Source organism: Moschus berezovskii, chromosome 21, assembly GCF_049115385.1.
Source record: "Moschus berezovskii isolate FMDL1 chromosome 21, NW_MosBer_1.0, whole genome shotgun sequence".
Classification (NCBI taxonomy): Eukaryota; Metazoa; Chordata; class Mammalia; order Artiodactyla; family Moschidae; genus Moschus; species Moschus berezovskii.
In genome coordinates this window covers 2,606,151-2,622,984 of record NC_142480.1, presented here as the reverse complement: position 1 = coordinate 2,622,984, position 16,834 = coordinate 2,606,151, and the positions used below count along the sequence as shown (strand labels likewise).

At 50.8% G+C, this 16,834-nt stretch overlaps 1 protein-coding gene across 2 annotated transcripts in view; it reads right to left on the bottom strand.

Moving 5' to 3' along the window:
• The window catches only part of CDC42BPB (CDC42 binding protein kinase beta), a 101,382-nt gene that overhangs the window by 12,873 nt on the left and 71,675 nt on the right, over window positions 1-16,834 (bottom strand). For both annotated transcript variants that reach the window (XR_008684873.2, XM_055418596.2), the window contains exons 14-24: window positions 16,449-16,559; window positions 15,195-15,439; window positions 15,014-15,119; window positions 14,511-14,635; window positions 14,025-14,130; window positions 8,595-8,743; window positions 7,081-7,175; window positions 5,180-5,259; window positions 1,974-2,063; window positions 1,617-1,694; window positions 326-431 (exon numbers count right to left, since the gene is read on the bottom strand). Coding sequence is in view for 1 of the 2 variants with exons in the window: in XM_055418596.2 (XP_055274571.1) it covers window positions 326-431; window positions 1,617-1,694; window positions 1,974-2,063; window positions 5,180-5,259; window positions 7,081-7,175; window positions 8,595-8,743; window positions 14,025-14,130; window positions 14,511-14,635; window positions 15,014-15,119; window positions 15,195-15,439; window positions 16,449-16,559 (1,291 nt within the window). In the remaining variant the exon portion in view is untranslated. The remainder of the gene's footprint in view (window positions 1-325; window positions 432-1,616; window positions 1,695-1,973; window positions 2,064-5,179; window positions 5,260-7,080; window positions 7,176-8,594; window positions 8,744-14,024; window positions 14,131-14,510; window positions 14,636-15,013; window positions 15,120-15,194; window positions 15,440-16,448; window positions 16,560-16,834) is intronic.

Genomic DNA, 16,834 nt, shown 5'->3' with positions numbered 1-16,834 from the left:
AGACCCGGAAGAGCAGAGGCCACATGGTGGTGCGTCTCTCTAGACAACTTGGTAGTGAAATATTTTAAAGTTCTTTTTACTCTGCTTTCCCTTACTTTGGAGAACAGACATGGATGTTAATTTTACAGCAACCAAGGATGAGCAGGTACCCTGGCCGCCCTGGAGCAGCACACTGTCCGCTGCAGCAGGACTTCAGCCTTGGCTGGGCCCGGCTCAGCCGGCAGAGGAGCCTTCGGGGCCCCCTCTCGGTGGGGCCATCCCGGGCTCCAGGCCTTCACCACCCCCCCACCCTGGGCCCTCGTGGTGGGTGGGCAGGCGCACTCACCATCACAGGCATAGCCCTGGCGGATCAGCCCCACCATCAGGGAGGTGCAGTGGCTGCACTGCGTGGGGCTGGAGAAGGACTTGATGCTCAGCTGGTGCGCCTTCGGCTGCAGGAAGGACGTTGAGGGTGAGATAGGGAGATGGGGATGGGGCCACCTGCTCGTGAGCGAACGTTTCAACCTCTGGGGCGCGATCTCTAGAGGCTGAATCACACGCTTTCACCATGAGGTATGTGGCTCCCAGGGGTGCCATCCACGGAGAGGCTGACCCAGAAAAAGAGCCCACATGTGCCTCCCATGGTGAGCACCCTCACTGCCCACACCGGCAAGGTTGGCAGGCCGGGGTACCGTGGAGACACCGCTGATAACACACTGACGCGAGCCCCCGCCTGCAGGTCCAGGGCTGGCCTGGGCCACATTTTGGGGTGCACAGCCCCCCCACAGCAGCTCATTTCTCCCAGGAAGACTCTGGAAAGACCCAACACTCCTCACTGGGAGAGTGGACAGGAGACCCCACGGACAATGGCGTGAGAACCACAGAGCTGATGAAGCTCAAGGCAGCAGAAAGGAGGGATCAGTGCCCTTCAGGGCACAGAAGATGTGGAGCCATCTGTCAGAATGAGGGCTTTACCAGCACAAAACCCAGAGCCCGCTCTGCTCTCTGCCTCCCTGAGAGCTGCAAGCCCAAAGCCTGGCTGTTGGCGAGTCTCAAATTAAACCAAGCCCCCATCTCTAGCAGGCACAGCTGTCCACAGCTTCAGCCTTAAGAGAGGCCGTGCCTACATTAAAGAAGAAAAGCATCCAGCACATGAGGCCAGATGTCTGCTAAGCTGGGAACCTAGGACCTCATCACACCCTGAATGTCAGGCTCAGCTCTCCAAGATATACTGATGAGCACGACAAGTTAGGAAGTGGCATGTTCAGCAGCTTTCCATTTATGTGGAGGAAAATTTGCCTCCCATAAACCACATGGTTCTCTAGGGCTCAAAGTGCAACCAGATACATGGGATACATGTGAAGCAGGGACTTAACAGACGCTTAACACAGAGTGGCACACGGCTGTGGAAGGAGACGAGGCCTGGCGAGACCAGACTCTGAAATTTTCCAATTAAAATGCGTTCATGTGTCACTGGTTTAATTAAGAAAACACAGGGTCCTGACACTTTATGGCTCAACATGCTACTCAGAACAAAACATTACTGTGTAATGAAAATATTAACCTCGGCTTGTTTACACAAAAGTCACCTGAAACCAAGAAACCCCCCTGCCCCTCAGGGAAGAGCAAGCCCTTACCTTTGGTCCCGCCAGAGCGAGGGTCTGTGCGGTGGGCAGCGGTGTGGCGGGCAGCCTCTGAGGGGCCCGGGCCATGTCCTGGGGACAAGCGAGGACAGGTGAGCAGCGTCCAGCTCAGCGCACCCCTCACTCGGTAGCACTGATTAGCAGGAACCGTTCTGCGGTCTTGATCTACTGCGCTGTCGGGACAGCCGTGGAGCCACCCTCAGCAGGCTGAGGCCCCAACAGGAATTCTCAAATGAGGCTGCCTCAGAGGGACAAGCTGTCAGGGTAGCGCCTGTGAGGGTCTGCAAGGTGCACAGACATGGGGGGTGGGGGCAGACCCCGGCTCTCGGGGGTCGACGGGGCGATGCTCACCTCCTGCTGCTCTGCGCCCACGGCCACAGAGACCGCTAAGGATGCCTCTGGCTTCGGAGCTTGTGTTTCTTGCTCACTAGTGGAGCTGGTCTGAAAACAAACGCAGAGAAACACTGTGGGGATAAGGGAACTCATCCTGAGGAAGTCAGAGGCTAACTGCACGTCGTTCATTTAAAAAGTGCGTTTCATTGGGGACCTGGGGGCCCAGCCCAGACTCAGTGCTGCACTGTCCACCAGGGACCCCACCTCACTCACAACTGTCTTGCCTTCCCGAGACCACTGCCCTCAGTGAACTGGGGTGGGGTGACCATGAGGGAGGGTTACCGCCGAGGCCTCCCCTGCAACTGCAGCCTGGCCCGCCCTCTAGGCTTGCAGGCCGTGACTCACTCTACTCCCGGGAGCCCTAAGCTGAAGTGGCCGAGTGCTCCACAGCCTCATTTCTGGGACCGAGGATAAATTCTAACATCGAAAAGGGCAGTGGACCTGTGACCAGAAGGAGGAATTTCCCTGTAAGTTTCATGACACAGGGAAGCAATGCTTGGTTCAAAGAATTCGAGACTCTCAAATGACTTTCACAAGCTGAAGCGAAAGCCGCATTCTAAAACCACCTACAGATGACCTCAGGAGTGCTCCCGACTCGAACATTCCCTCATCACAAGGCACTGTTTTACGAACGCACACAATTTATGTAGCCTCATCAACAGGTGACCCAGGGGAGCTGGGCAGGTAGTTCCACAACGAAATCCCATCGAATCACATCAGAGAAACACTTTCAATGGCTTGAATTAACCAGGCTGCTGCCTAAGGAGCCAAATTCACACGGGTAGGCAGGGTGCACACAGAAACACATGCATGACTACATACTGCAATGTGTGATTCTGTAAGCAAACTCATAAGGGAAAGACCAGATCAATTAGCCACAAATATAAGTAACTTTCCCCCATAAACGAGGTATATAAATGAGTTAGAGCTGCATTTTTAGATAAATGAAGGGCGAAAGAACATTTCGTAATTTAGCTATAGCCAAGGAACAGCCCCACTAGCTTCATTTAGCTGGACAATTAATCAAAAGGATGCAGATGGGATGGGGAGGGGTCCACACTCGGAGGCGATAAGGGCGGGCCTGATGCTGGCAGTGACTGACTTCTTTCCAAGAGGCTGGCAGAGAGGACGTGCAGGAGGAGACGGAGCCCTTGGCTGTGACAGATGGGAGGAATGAAAACCATCATTCCCACCCAATACAAACCTCCAGAAAAACCTACTGATTCAGCGCTGTGGCCAACGTTTTAATGCAAACTGCAGCTTCGCACGGGGAAGGCAGACGAGGACCTTCTATCAGAAGATTCTCAGGTCTGCAAACCCTCCTGACGACTTTGACCAAGGAGTGTTTCATCAGTAACTGTTCTTCCGACTTCAGTCATGGGGTAGTGAGGGACGAAAATTAAGCGTGAAAACCGGAAGGAGTGCTGGTTACAGGGGATGGGGTCTCGGGGTCCCACACAGCCTGCTCCTCCGGCCGCCCCAGTGACAGGAGGGACGCACTAGAAACCTCCTGGCCCATGGACCGCTACCGTCCACTAGTTCTAGAGAAAAGCCACTGCATTCCTGGCCACCCCATCCCGTCAATGACCTGAGTCTCAGCCTCTTGGGAGTCCTAACATCCACTGGTTCTAGACAAAAGCCACTGCCTTGCTGCCCACCCCCATCCTGTCGAAGACCCGAGTTTCAGCCTCTCGGGAGTCTGTGTCTGGCCCTGCAGCGCTGGGAGGAGGCACGGGCCTGACCAGCAGTGGGTGTCTGGAAGAGCCGCCAACGTGAACAGTTACATGTATTTGCTTCTTGAAAACTGAGGACTTAAGGGAAAAGGCGGCATCACGTGTTCGATAAAAAGCCCTCTTGACAGGTGCATGTAAATAGGTGGGTGCCCGGAACGCTGTGAGCAACAGTTCAGCTTGGGTTTTGTAACTGGTCTAGGCTAGGATCACGGTGATCTGCTAACCCACGGATGACCACTGGTGCCTCCCGAGACCCTCTGGGGCAGGTCTGCAGACACCACCTCCACCTGAGGGCCAAGAAGCTTAGCATCCCCAGTGGCCTCCACTTGTGGGAAGAACACACCATCTCTGGTACAGAGTTCACGTCAAAACGTCCAGCCCACGTCTAATCAAGAGGAAGAGTGGACAACCTACAAGACAACCGGTTTGGACACCACAAAAATACCAGGGTTATAAAAGGGTGGGGGGTGGCGCGACTCCAGATGGAAGGAGACCAGAGAGGCGCTGGCTCCTGGGCAAAGCAGGGGCAGCTGTGCAAACCGTCCCTGTTGGGGGCGGCACTGTGCTCAGTGACCTCAGCAAAGCAGCACCGGAGTTTAGTGTCTGGGGGTCACAATGCCTGCAACTCACTCTCAGAAAGCTCCGTGTGTACACAGAGAGGGAGAGAGCAATAGGCAGAATGCCAGGCCCGAGGCACGTGTGTGTTCACCATGCTAATTTCGGTCTTCCTGCAGGTTTAAAGTTTTCTGGTAAAAAGGAAACAAACCCAACGGCAAACTCATCAGAGGTCCTGTTAATGAGACTTGCTGTCACTACGTTCACTGGCTTGTCTCAGGGGTGGCCAGGAAGGGTCCACCCTGCAGTTTGGAGGAAGAAGGACCAACTGCCCTGCCTCCAAGGGGTGCTGTGAAGAGCCTCAGCGGCTGAGGAGGATGGGCCCAACTGTTCCCAGGAGTTGCTTCCTGCGCCGCGGGGGCTCTGGCTGCCTCCGGTGCGGTCACCCCGAGCAGAGGCGCTGAGCTGCACCATCAACAGGGGGCCTGGATCCGGGCTGTTCTTCCATACCACCCACCCCACCATCAGTGAGTCTGCACAGAAGCCACTGAAGGGGTAACGTGCCCAGCTGCCGGGGGAGAATGTGTGTTTTAAAAACTATCTGAAACACTCATTACGCAGGCGGAGCCTGAAGGGGATGTCTTCCCTGAAGGTGCCAAGCACATCCTTCACTGCGTGTGATTTGAGAAAGTGAGAACACTTCACGCACCTTAACCGTCTCAAACCTGACACATTCAGCATCCCTGGTCAATAGCTGAGACAACTGTCACATGTTAACTTACTGGTATGTTTGTGGTCACAGGCAGCCAAACCATATTAAACTATTAATATTTCTAATTTATCATAAATTCATTTGTCACTTAAAAAAACACTTACTCGAAATGTCAGATCATGTGCAAGAGGTGCAGTGTTGAAATACTCAAAAATAGAATCCTGAAAATCTGGAAGTTTGAGTCCTGTAAGAATAAAACGAGACTTGTTAAGATACAAAATTTAAGACTGTTTCTTAAGCTTTATGGGAAGAATCAGTATCATCAAGTTGGCAATTCTCTGTAAGTGAACTGATAAATCTGATGAGATTACAGTAAAAATACCATAGACTTGCCCCAGAGCTGGACGTCTGGAGTAACCAAGGAAGACGACCTGGGAAGTCTCTAAAAACGAGGGCGTGGGAGGGGAGGAGACCTACCAAACACTAACGCAGACTCACTGGAGCACACGTTCTAATTAGAAGCATGGGTCCTGCCCATGGACAATGAACAAGGCAGAAACCCAGAAACAGCCCTCAGCCCCCATGGCAACTCATCTCATCTATGGTGAGACTGACATCTGAAGTCAGCATCAAGAGGAACTTTTTAATAACTGGCATCAGACAACTAACAAGTCTCAGGAAAAAAGACAGAATGGGTCCTCCTCAAACTGTATGTCACAGTAACTTTCCAATGGATCAGTAATCTAAATTTTAAAAATGAAGTCATAGAAGTATCTGAAGAAAACATGGGTGAATTACTTGAACAACTGGGGACTTAGGGAATATTTCCCTATGACTTAAAAAAGGGAAAAAAACTAACAAATCTGACACGTAAAAATTAAAACAGCAAAACAAAATGAAAACAGTAACAACAAAACACCTAATGCTTGGCAAAAAAAAAAAAAAAAAATCAGGGGGCTTCCCTAGTGGCTCAGTGGTAAAGAATCTGCCTCCCAACTCAAGAGGCATGGGTGTGATCCCTGATCCAGGAAGATCCACTGGCCGAGGGGCAATTAAGTCTGTGCACCAGATTACTGAGCTCTGTGCTCTAGAGTCCAGGGACCGCAATAAGTGAAGGCCACACACCCTAGAGCCTGTGCTCTGTAGCAAGAGAAGCCACAGCAATGAGAAGCTCACTGCATGGGCTCATGCAGCAATGAAGACCCAGCATAGCCAAGAATAGATAAAACTATTAAAAAAAAAAAAAAAGCCAAGTAAAAAGACAAAAAGACAAAGTAGGAAAATTATTTGCAACTTTTGTCAAACAAAAGACTCTAGCCCTCAATATATAAACAGCTTCTAAGAATTTTGCCACAATCTGAACTTTTAAAAATGGGTAGAAAATACAAATCTATAGACCACAGAGTGAGGTACAGAAGGCCCTCAAACACATGGAAAGGTGTGCAGCCCCGCTCATGAGGGACGTGAGCGCGGCGCCACTTCTCAGCCACTCCGAGCAAGGACATCCCTGGTGAGCGAGGCTGCAGGGCAGGGACCCCCGCCTGCCCTGTGCCGGGGACACAAACCCACAGCCCGGGAGCAGAATCCAGAGCCGGCACAGCTGAGCCTGAGCGTGCGCACGCTCACCCTCCACCAGCAGCCCCGCAGCAAATGCCACACGGACGCAGCACGCCCCGCGGCAGGGGACCGGAGAGGCAGGACACCCAGCGGGCGCTGTGCCGAGCTGGCTGCACAAAGGACCCGGGTCAGCCAAGGGCTGTGGCCTCGCCTGAGCACAGGACAGGGCCGGGCAGGCCTCTGGGAGGCCTAATGATACAGACACAGGTACCCGCTTCACATTTCAAGATGGAACAAAGGAAGACTGCATGGAACACTGTGGCTGCCTGTCTGGTGAGGAACCTCTGGACGCACCCTATTTCAGGCTTTGGGCTTTGGGATCAGGGTAAGCGCTTTCCTTATAGAACTAAAAACCAATAAAAATAAAAGAAATTAAATCTAAAATAAAACCATTTCATTAAAAAAGGTTTGTATGTAAACGGTACAGAAGCTTATGATCCTAATTTACCAGTATCTGTTCTAAACTTTTCTTCCATCTTCTTCTTCAGAATTTCCATTTCTTCTAGTAGTTCTCTATTTTTGGCTTCAGAATCCTTTAGTTTGCTAAAATACAAAATAAAAGGCTTTAAGTGCCCTGAGATCAGGTCATCTCTGCTGGTTCAGAGTGTCGAAGTAGGTAGGTTGGTAGGAAGGGTGGGGGTATGTGTGTGTGTGTGTTTGAAGGGTGTGTGTGTTTGTGTGTGCGCGCATGTGTGCAGAGGGTGTGTGTGTCTGTGTGAAGTGTGTGTGTGTGTGTGTGAAGGCTGTATGTGTCTCTGTGTGTGTGTGGGGTGTGTCTGTGTGTGTTGGGGGGGTGTTTATCCAGGTGTCCGGGAAAGCACCCAGACCCACTGGACAGACACTCAAGCCCACTCTCAGCATCAGCTGCTGCTCACTGCGTCATGGATCATACACGAGCTTCACTTGAAAAGTCACAGTTGATAAAACGTATCTCACAAGGCCCTAATGGAGTCCCCAACGGTCCCCATCTCTTTCTAAACGCATCCTCTGAGGACACGCGGCTCAGTCACTCCGCTGTCAGGCCCCCAAGTGCCTCCCTGGAATAAGCACGACCGTGGGCCACACCAAAGACTGTGCCACTGCCTGTGCAGCGGGGCCTCTGCTCCCAGCGCTACGTGGACGGGCCAGCGCCAGGCCCAGCGGGCCCCGGGGGGAGGCAAGCAGCACAGCCTCACTCAGAGCCCTGTGCTGATCACAGTGACTCCAGGAGAGCCGGGTCACCATCCGCCCCTCATCCCCTTCTGTGAGGTGGGGGGTGGTACAAGCGCTTGCCTCACAGGGATGCTGGAAGGGTCATGTGTTTTCATGGAATAATGGTCTCACAGCAGCTCCAAGCACAGAGGCAGTATATTTAAATAGCAGCGGTTACCATGATCAGTTTTTCAGCCCCAAACTGACACAATTTCCTGTTAGTGACACCATCACTTCCAGGTCCGCCCCCCTCCCCCAAATGAAGAAGTGTCAGAGCTTAGCCACCCACGTGAACAGGTCCACCACGGGCAGGGCAGCCCGGCTTTCTTAAGGCTGCAGGTCATTACAGATCCTGAGGGAACCAAACAGAACTCGCAGATGGTGGGCTCTTAGCAAACGTTTGCTGAATTCACTGCCTTGTCAAACAGTGTTTTCTATGACTGCTTGAAGGTGGGGGAAAAATTTTGAATATTTTAGTGTGTTGATTTTAGCTTTTAAAGAAAAAAATCCTAAGCTGAAGAAGTGGACAGGCCTGAGGTGGACAGGAAGGCCAGAGAGGTATCCACGGACATGTGGGTCCTGTCACCCAGCTCAGGGCAGTAAGCACTCCGTTCACACTCAGAAGGAAACACTGACGCTTCAAAACTGCAGACTCACACACGCTCATTCTGTCCTGAAAACCATGCCTGTGCTCATCCGCGCCCCAGGCCTGAGCACCGAGCGCCAGAAACAGCACTCTGCTCGTCTCAACAGCCCCGGGTCGGCAGGCACCTTTCAAAGGAGAGGTTCACGTCCTTGACCTTCCTCAGCTCCTCCTGCACGAGCTGCTTGGCCCGGATCTCCGCCTCCAGGGCCGACTGCAGTTCCAGCCGTGCAGACATGTCCAGCTTCTGACTGCGGCGAACTTTCCAGAGGGGGTCCTGCAGAGGTGGTTTCAGATGTTAAAACACATTCTGAACCAGCTCACTCCTTTAACAACATTAACGCTAACAGGTAATTTATCTTCTTTGAATCTTGAGACTTTATTATATTTAAATATTAACTCTCAGATGTTATTAAAGTCCACGGGACCCAATTTTAGTTTTGGTATTTTGTGACTTCCTTCTTAGAGGTCTTCCAAAGAATACAATTTACTTTCTCAAAAATAAAACTGACCTGGTAGAACAATTTCTCTACATGGTTCCACTATGCTCTTACCAATTTAAGCTGTATTCTAGGGTCAGATTCCTCTTATTTTCCTACATCTTGGAACATCGTGCCATGTTATCATCTCAGTAACTAACATCATTAAAAGACTAAAATAATAAGAGAAAGGAAGAGCGATGGGAGGAACCGAAGGATGAAGCTACAGTGAAATAAACTGGTTGAGGGCAGCATTCTTTCTTACTGAGACTCCAGATGTATTTCACTGACTTTCAAGAGTATAAGAGAAATCTGGAGAGACTGTCTTGGTAGACTTTTATTTTTCATTGAAAACAGTTAAGAATTTTTTCATTTCTCCTCCGTAGGAGTAAAGAGGAGAAAGCTGAGTGAGGGACAGGGACAGGAGGAGACCGGGGTGTGGGGAGCACAGTGGGCCGCCACCTAGTGGTGACGGAGGGAGCAGCCACGGGGAGGCTCAGGTGACCAGACCCGGGAAGTAGGTAACACATTTCTAAGGATGGAGTGGTGAGCTGCAGCTGCGCGGCGCTGGAGCCGTGAGTGGCCAAGAGGAGATACCCCACGTCCAAGGTCAGAGAAACCCCAGTAAGATGGTAGGGCGCTGAGAGAGCATCAGAGGGCAGACAGACAGAAACCACAATCACAGAAAACTAACCAATCTGATCAATGGACCACAGCCTTGTCTAACTCAATGGAACTATGAGCCATGCTGTGCAGGGCCACCCAAGACAGACAGATCATGGTGGAGGGTTCTGACAAAATGTGGTCCACTGGGGAAGGGAATGGCAAACCACTTCAGTATTCTTGCCTGGAGAACCCCATGAACAGTATGAAAAGGCAAAAAGATAGGACACTGAAAGATGAACTTCCCAGGTCAGTAGGTGCCCAATATGTTATGGAGATCAGTGAAGAAGTAACTCCAGAAAGAATGAAGAGACGAAGCCAAAGCAAAAATAATACCCAGTTGTGGATGTGACTGGTGATAGGAGCAAGGTCCAATGCTGTAAAGAGCAATATTGCATAGGAACCTGGAATGTTAGGTCCACGAAACAAGGCAAATTAGAAGTGGTCAAACAGGAGATGGCAAGAGTGAACATCGACATTCTAGGAATCAGTGAACTAAAATGGACTGGAATGGGTGAATTTAACTCAGATGACCATTATATCTACTACTGTGGGCAGGAATCCCTTAGAAGAAATGGAGTAGCCATCACGGTCAACAAGAGAGTCCAAAAAGGAGTACTTGGATGCAATCTCAAAAACGACAGAATGATCTCTGTTCGTTCCCAAGGCAAACCATTCAATACCTCAGTAATCCAAGTCTATGCTCCAACCAGTAACACTGAAGAAGCTGAACTTGAACAGTTCTATGAAGACCTACAAGACCTTTTAGAACTAACATCCAAAAAAGATGTCCTTTTCATTACAGGGGACTAGAATACAAAAGTAGGACGTCAAGAAACACCTGGAGTAACAGGCAAATTTGGCCTTGGAGTACAGAATGAAGCAGGGCAAAGGCTCATAGAGTTTTGCCAAGAGAACACACTGGTCACAGCAAACACCCTCTTCCAACAACACAAGAGAAGACTCTACACATGGACATCACCAGATGGTCAACACCGAAATCAGATTGATTATATTCTTTGCAGCCAAAGATGGAGAAGCTCTGTACCGTCAGCAAAAACAAGACTGGGAGCTGACTGTAGCTCGGATCATGAACTCCTTATTGCCAAATTCAGACTAAAATTGAAGAAAGTGGAGAAATCCACTAGACCATTCAGGTATGACCTAAATTAAATCCCTTACGATTATACAGTGAAGGTGGGAAATAGATTTAAGGGACTAGATCTCATAGAGCGCCTGATGAACTATGAATGGAGTTTCATGACACTGTACAGGAGACAGGGATCAAGACCATCCCAAGAAAAAGAAATGCAAAAAAGCAAAATGGCTGTCTGAGGAGGCCTTACAAATAGCTGTGAAAAAAAGAGAAGCGAAAAACAAAGGAGAAAAGGAAAGATGTAACCATTTGAATGCAGAGTTTCAAAGAATGGCAAGGAGAGATAAGAAAGCCTTCCTCAATGATCAGTGCAAAGAAATAGAGGAAAACAATAGAATGGGAAAGACTAGAGATCTCTTAAAAGAAAAATTAAGAGACAGCAAGGGAACATTTCATACAAAGATGGGCTCAGTAAAGGACAGAAATGGTATGGACCTAACAGAAGCAGAAGATATTAAGAAGAGGTGGCAAGAATACACAGAAGAACTATACAAAAAAGATCTTCATGACCCAGATAATCACGATGGTGTGATCCCTCACCTAGAGCCAGACATCCTAAAATGTGAAGTCAAGTGGGCCTCAGGAAGCATCACTACGAACAAAGCTAGTGGAGGGAATGTAATTCCATTTGTGCTATTTCAAATCCTAAAAGATAATGCTGTGAAAGTGCCGTACTCAATATGCCAGCAAATTTGGAAAACTCAGCAGTAGCCATGGGACTGGAAAAAGTCAGTTTTCATTCCAACCCCAAAGAAAGGCAATGCCAAAGAATGTTCAAACCACCGCACAACTGCACTCATCTCATGCGCTAATCAAGTCATGCTCAAAATTCTCCAAGCCAGGCTTCAACAATATGTGAACCATGAACTTCCAGATGTTCAAGCTGGTTTTAGAAAAGGCAGAGGCACCAGAGATCAAATTGCCAACATCCACTGGATCATCGAGAAAGCAAGAGAGTTCCAGAAAAACATCTACTTCTGCTTTATTGACTACACCAAAGCCTTTGACTGTGTGGATCACAGTAACCTGCGGAAAATTCTGAAAGAGATGGGAATACCAGACCACCTGACCTGCCTCTTGAGAAACCTGTATGCAGGTCAGGAAGCAACAGTTAGAACTGGACATGGAACAACAGACTGGTTCCAAATAGGAAAAGGAGTACGTCAAGGCTGTATATTATCACTCTGCTTGTTTAACTTATATGCAGAGTACATCATGAGAAACGCTGGGCTGGATGAAGCACAAGCTGGAATCAAGATTGCCGGGAGAAATATCAATAACCTCAGATATGCAGATGACACCACCCTTACGGCAGAAAGCAAAGAACTAAAGAGCATCTCGATGAAAGTGAAAGAGGAGAGTGAAAAAGTTGACTTGAAGCTCAACACTCAGAAAACTAAGGTCATGGCATCCGGTCCCAGCACTTCATGGCAAATAGATGGGGAAACAATGGAAACAGTGTCAGACTTTATTTTTGGGGGCTCCAAAATCACTGCAGATGGTGACTGCAGCCATGAATTTAAAAGACGCTTACTCCTCTGAAGGAAAGTTATGACCAACCTAGACAGCATATTAAAAAGCAGAAACATTACTTTGCCAACAGAGGTCCATCTAGTCAAAGCTATGGTTTTTCCAGTATCATGTATGGATGTGAGAGTTGGACTATAAAAAAAGCTGAGCACCGAAGAATTGATGCTTTTGAACTGTGGTGTTGGAGAAGATTTTTGAGAGTCCCTTGGACTGCAAGGAGATCCAACCAGTCCATCCTAAGGGAGATCAGTCCTGAGTGTTCATTGGAAGGACTGATGCTGAAGCTGAAGCTCCAATACTTTGGCCACCTGATGGGAAGAACTGACTCCTTGGAAAAGACCCTGATGTTGGAAAAGATCGAAGGCGGGAGTAGAAGGGGACGACAGAGGATGAGACGGTTGGATGGTATCACCGACTCAATGGACATGAGTTTGGGTAAACTCCAGGAGTTGGTGATGGACAGGGAGGCCTGCTGTGCTGCAGTCCATGGGGTCGCAGAGTCGGACACGACTGCGCGACTGAACTGAAAAATGAAAGGAAATATATTCTCATCAGATTAGTCCTCAGACACGAAGAACTGTCCACACGATATTTTGCAACAAGAATCTCAACAATTCCATTTTGCTATAAGCCATCATAATATTCTTTCATCTTTTATGAGGTTTGTGCACAAAATTTATATAAATCAAGCTTTGTAAGTACCAGTGAATTTGTAAACATGATAGGAAGAAAAAAGTAGAAATGAAAAACATAAATTGCTTATTCTAATTGGTGATTATAAATGTACATGAAAGTGTTTTCCAATCACAAAGAACACAGCTGTTTTTTTTCCTTCAATAAGATTATGACCCATCAATATTTTCCAAAGTATTGTGTTTTAATGATGGAAGCGTGAGAAGAATGAGAGGTGAGGATGCGCTGGAACCCGTCCAGGAGGGCCTCCCGTGGTTCCGCGTCTACAGGCCGGGTGAGCTGTGGGTTGTGTGTGCTGGGACGGGCAGCTCAGTCTCCCCGGCCCCGCCTCAAACCAGGGGAACATGGAATAACACTGGGGGCCCACGGAGTCTAATTCCAGTTGGAATTGTAAGGAAGTCGTTCCTCTTTCCTTGCACGCTTACTCTGTGAGTCTCACAAGGTAAGTCACGCACGCATGTTTTAACAAGGGAGACAGAGGAGAGAGGGACCAGCGCCACCAGCCTCGCGCTGGCCACACTCCGGGCTCGCAGAGTCACACAGGCCACCAGACAACGGATCACACTAATGAAGCACCCTTTACAAGGGCGGAGTCCTGTCCTAACTTAAGCCTGCTTACTCAACAGGGAATTGCTAAACAAATGAATGGTGGTGAAGTAATCTGTGATCCCCTGACAACGAACAAGGTGCTGGCTGCAGGTGGTAAAGACTCCGCCTGCCAATGCAGGGGACATGGCTTTGATCCTGGTCTGGGGAGACCCCACCTGCTGCAGCACGGCTAAGCCTGTGCTCCACCACTACTGAAGCCGGTGTGCCTGCAGCCCGCGCTCCCCAGGGGACCCGCCCCAACGAGGAGCCATGCAGCACTACCAGAGAGCCGCCCGCACCGCAACAGAGACCCCACACAGCCATCAACTATTTAAGTAAAAAAAACACGCAGGCCTCACGAGAGCCTCTCACATCACTGAACTCATATTAAGCTGGAGCCACTGACCGTCACAAAGCAACACAAACGCGGCTTCCAGACCCAGACCTACCAGCGTTCTTGACCCCAGACTGGAGCTCCGCAGCGTCTCGAGCTCTTCGGTCATCTTAGAGGCCAGGGCCTGGAGGTAACCCCGGGCATCCTTCTCGTCGCTGACCCTAGAGGGGAAAGGGCCGTCCTGTGAGCAAGTGCTGCCCACTGTCCCTCCTCAAGACACGAAGGCTCAGCACCATACCACCCCAGGCACAGTGACCACTGACACCTGGTCAGGACAGTCCCAGCTCACTCTCTGGGCTCCCGGAAGCTCTGCTCCGTTTCCGCATGTGGGGGCCAGCCCGACCTACACCGTGGGCCACGTGGTGTGCTGCCTCCCACCTGCAGTCCCATGTCACGGTCACTGGAACGAACTGCTGCCCCCAGACATTACCGATTTGGGGGAGACGGAGGTGAGCTGGGTACCGAGCCCGCAGAGAAGCAGCGTGAGGTGTGGAGGCGGGGCGGCGACTGGGGAACCGTGACCAGGCCCGCGGGCACATACCACTGGATGATTTCCGCAATCTGGGCCTCCCAGTGGGCGACTGACTCCTTCTTGGCTGCCAGATCCTGCAGCTCATCCTCCAGCTGCCTATTCTGAGCAGTGAGCTTATCCACAAAAGAGCAGAGCTGGTGGGAAACAGTCAGGACACATGACTCATTACTCGTTTACACATGACATCAGCACCACAAAACTGCAGGCTCTTTCGAAGGGTCTTCACGTTTTCTTCCCCCATTATGAGGGTTTGCCAACCTAACTTCCAATGTGGGGTTCCTAGCCATACGTAACTTAAGCCTCGCTTCAACAGAAATGTGAGTGTCAAAGTTTGATCAGAGCTAGTGGTTACAGGTAATCAGCAGCTTGTAACTAAATGAAAACATCCCACTTTAAAGACCAAACATACCCCACCATTTAGAAATTAAGTTACATAACACCCAACTTCTAAGACTCAAGAGTGAAAAGAATGACAGCTTCCAGAGAGCGACAGCTCAGATCCCTTTGATCACCTTCTCGTTCTCGGCAGTTAACTTCTTGTTCTCCTCGAACAGCATCACCCTCTCCCGCTCGTACTTGTCCCTGACGGTGCCCACGGCCTCCTCCATCTCACTGTGCCTGAGGACGCAGGACAGGCGTCAGGGCTGCCCCAGCCGGCGCTCCCCCGGCCCCGCCCCCGCGAGGCACACTCACCGCTCTCGCCTGGACTTCTCCAGCTTGTCCTTCAGCACCATCACCTCCTTCTGCAGGGCCAGCTGCTGGCTTTCGGAGTCATGCACCTCCTTCTTCACATTCTTCACCTCCAGCACGTGGGAGGCCTCGCGTCTCACCAGCTCCTCTTCGTAAAACAGGACTTTCTTCTCGAGCTCAGATTTTATCTTGGAAATCTCCTGCTGATGTTCTAGAGTGGCACCTGGCCCACGGCCCCCCTGCTTCATCTGAGGACAAAGGTTGGGACAGATCACAAATCTCTGTGTGCTCCTCGAGGGCCCCATCTCATCGCCCCCCGGCGGCAGACACAGTAAGCGCTCCCGATGGTGGGCACCAATCCTTCCCATGGCTGCAGGGCAGGTTTTGCAGGGGTTGGGGGGTTCTGCCCTGGAAAGGGTGAGTCCAGATTTGCCTGGGACCCTGAGGCCCTGCCTCACACTCTGCTGTGAATGGCCCTCAAGGTCTCTTCCTGAGGTCTATTCTTCACACCAGAGCATTCTCTAGAGGGCTGAGAGTCAGGCACCTCCTGTTAACAGGGTCACACAGGGTTTCTGCTGTCACGGGTGGTGGGATGGCAGTGAGCTGTCAGGCTAGGAGGGTCTTGAGCATGGGGGTAAGGGGGTGAGGAGAGTGGGGTCGGGGGCGAACTGCACGAGACTGGAGAACAGGAGGGTGTCGGGGAGGCTGGAGGAGGGGTCGGGGTTATTCAAGAGCCACAGGAAGCCATCAGCGGCCAGTAGAGACGTGACGGGCTCCAACTCTGGAGTGACAAGCTGCCTGGAGAGGGCAGACTACAGAGGTGAAGAGAGGGACAGGGAGACGCAGTCACGGCACCAAGTCCAGGCGAAGGGCCAGGTGTGAGGGAAAGGAGACCACCGTCTTCATTTCACAGATGAAGAGACAGGCTCAGAAAGTGGAGGCCTGTATCTGAGGTCTCCCAGCTAACAGGGAGCACCTACACCCACCCCACCTCAGCCCCCCGCGGACGACAAGCAGGACATGGGCTGTGAGGACCCCTTCCAGAATGACCTGCACTGAATTCACAGACCAAGACACAGAGAGAGCAAGCAGTGTCAGTGTACGAGGGCTGGCTCTAGGAGGCCAAGTGAAGGATCTGGTTCTGAAAAGCGAAAAGCGCCCACGAGCTTCCACGTCGGGTTCCCAGGACTCTAACCCAGCGGCCGCCAAGGACCACAGCCTGCCACGCTCCCTCCTGAGGAGAGACTCGCGGGCTACCTTGAGGGCCTCGAGCTCGCTCTCCACTTGCTTGGAGAAGTTCTCACTGTGCTCCCGCAGCTTGCGCTCCTTGGAGGCCTCGGCCACTGCGTCCTCGAGCTGCGCTTCCAGCTAAAGAGGGAGAAAGCGCCGCTTACCACCACCCACCAGGCCCACCGCAGCTGGAGCCCTCCCGGGGAGGAAGTCCCAGGGAACCAAGCCTCCAGAAAGCTTCCTGATTCTTCACGGTCCCTCAGATTCCATCACAAGTTAATGGCTGAGAAATACACTTTGGGACTTAACTGGAATGGTTGGTTAGCTTAAATTCTAATTTAAACAGATACACTGAAACTAAATTTCAAGAAAAGATACAAGTTCGTGAAAACAGGGACTTCTGATGCCTGCAG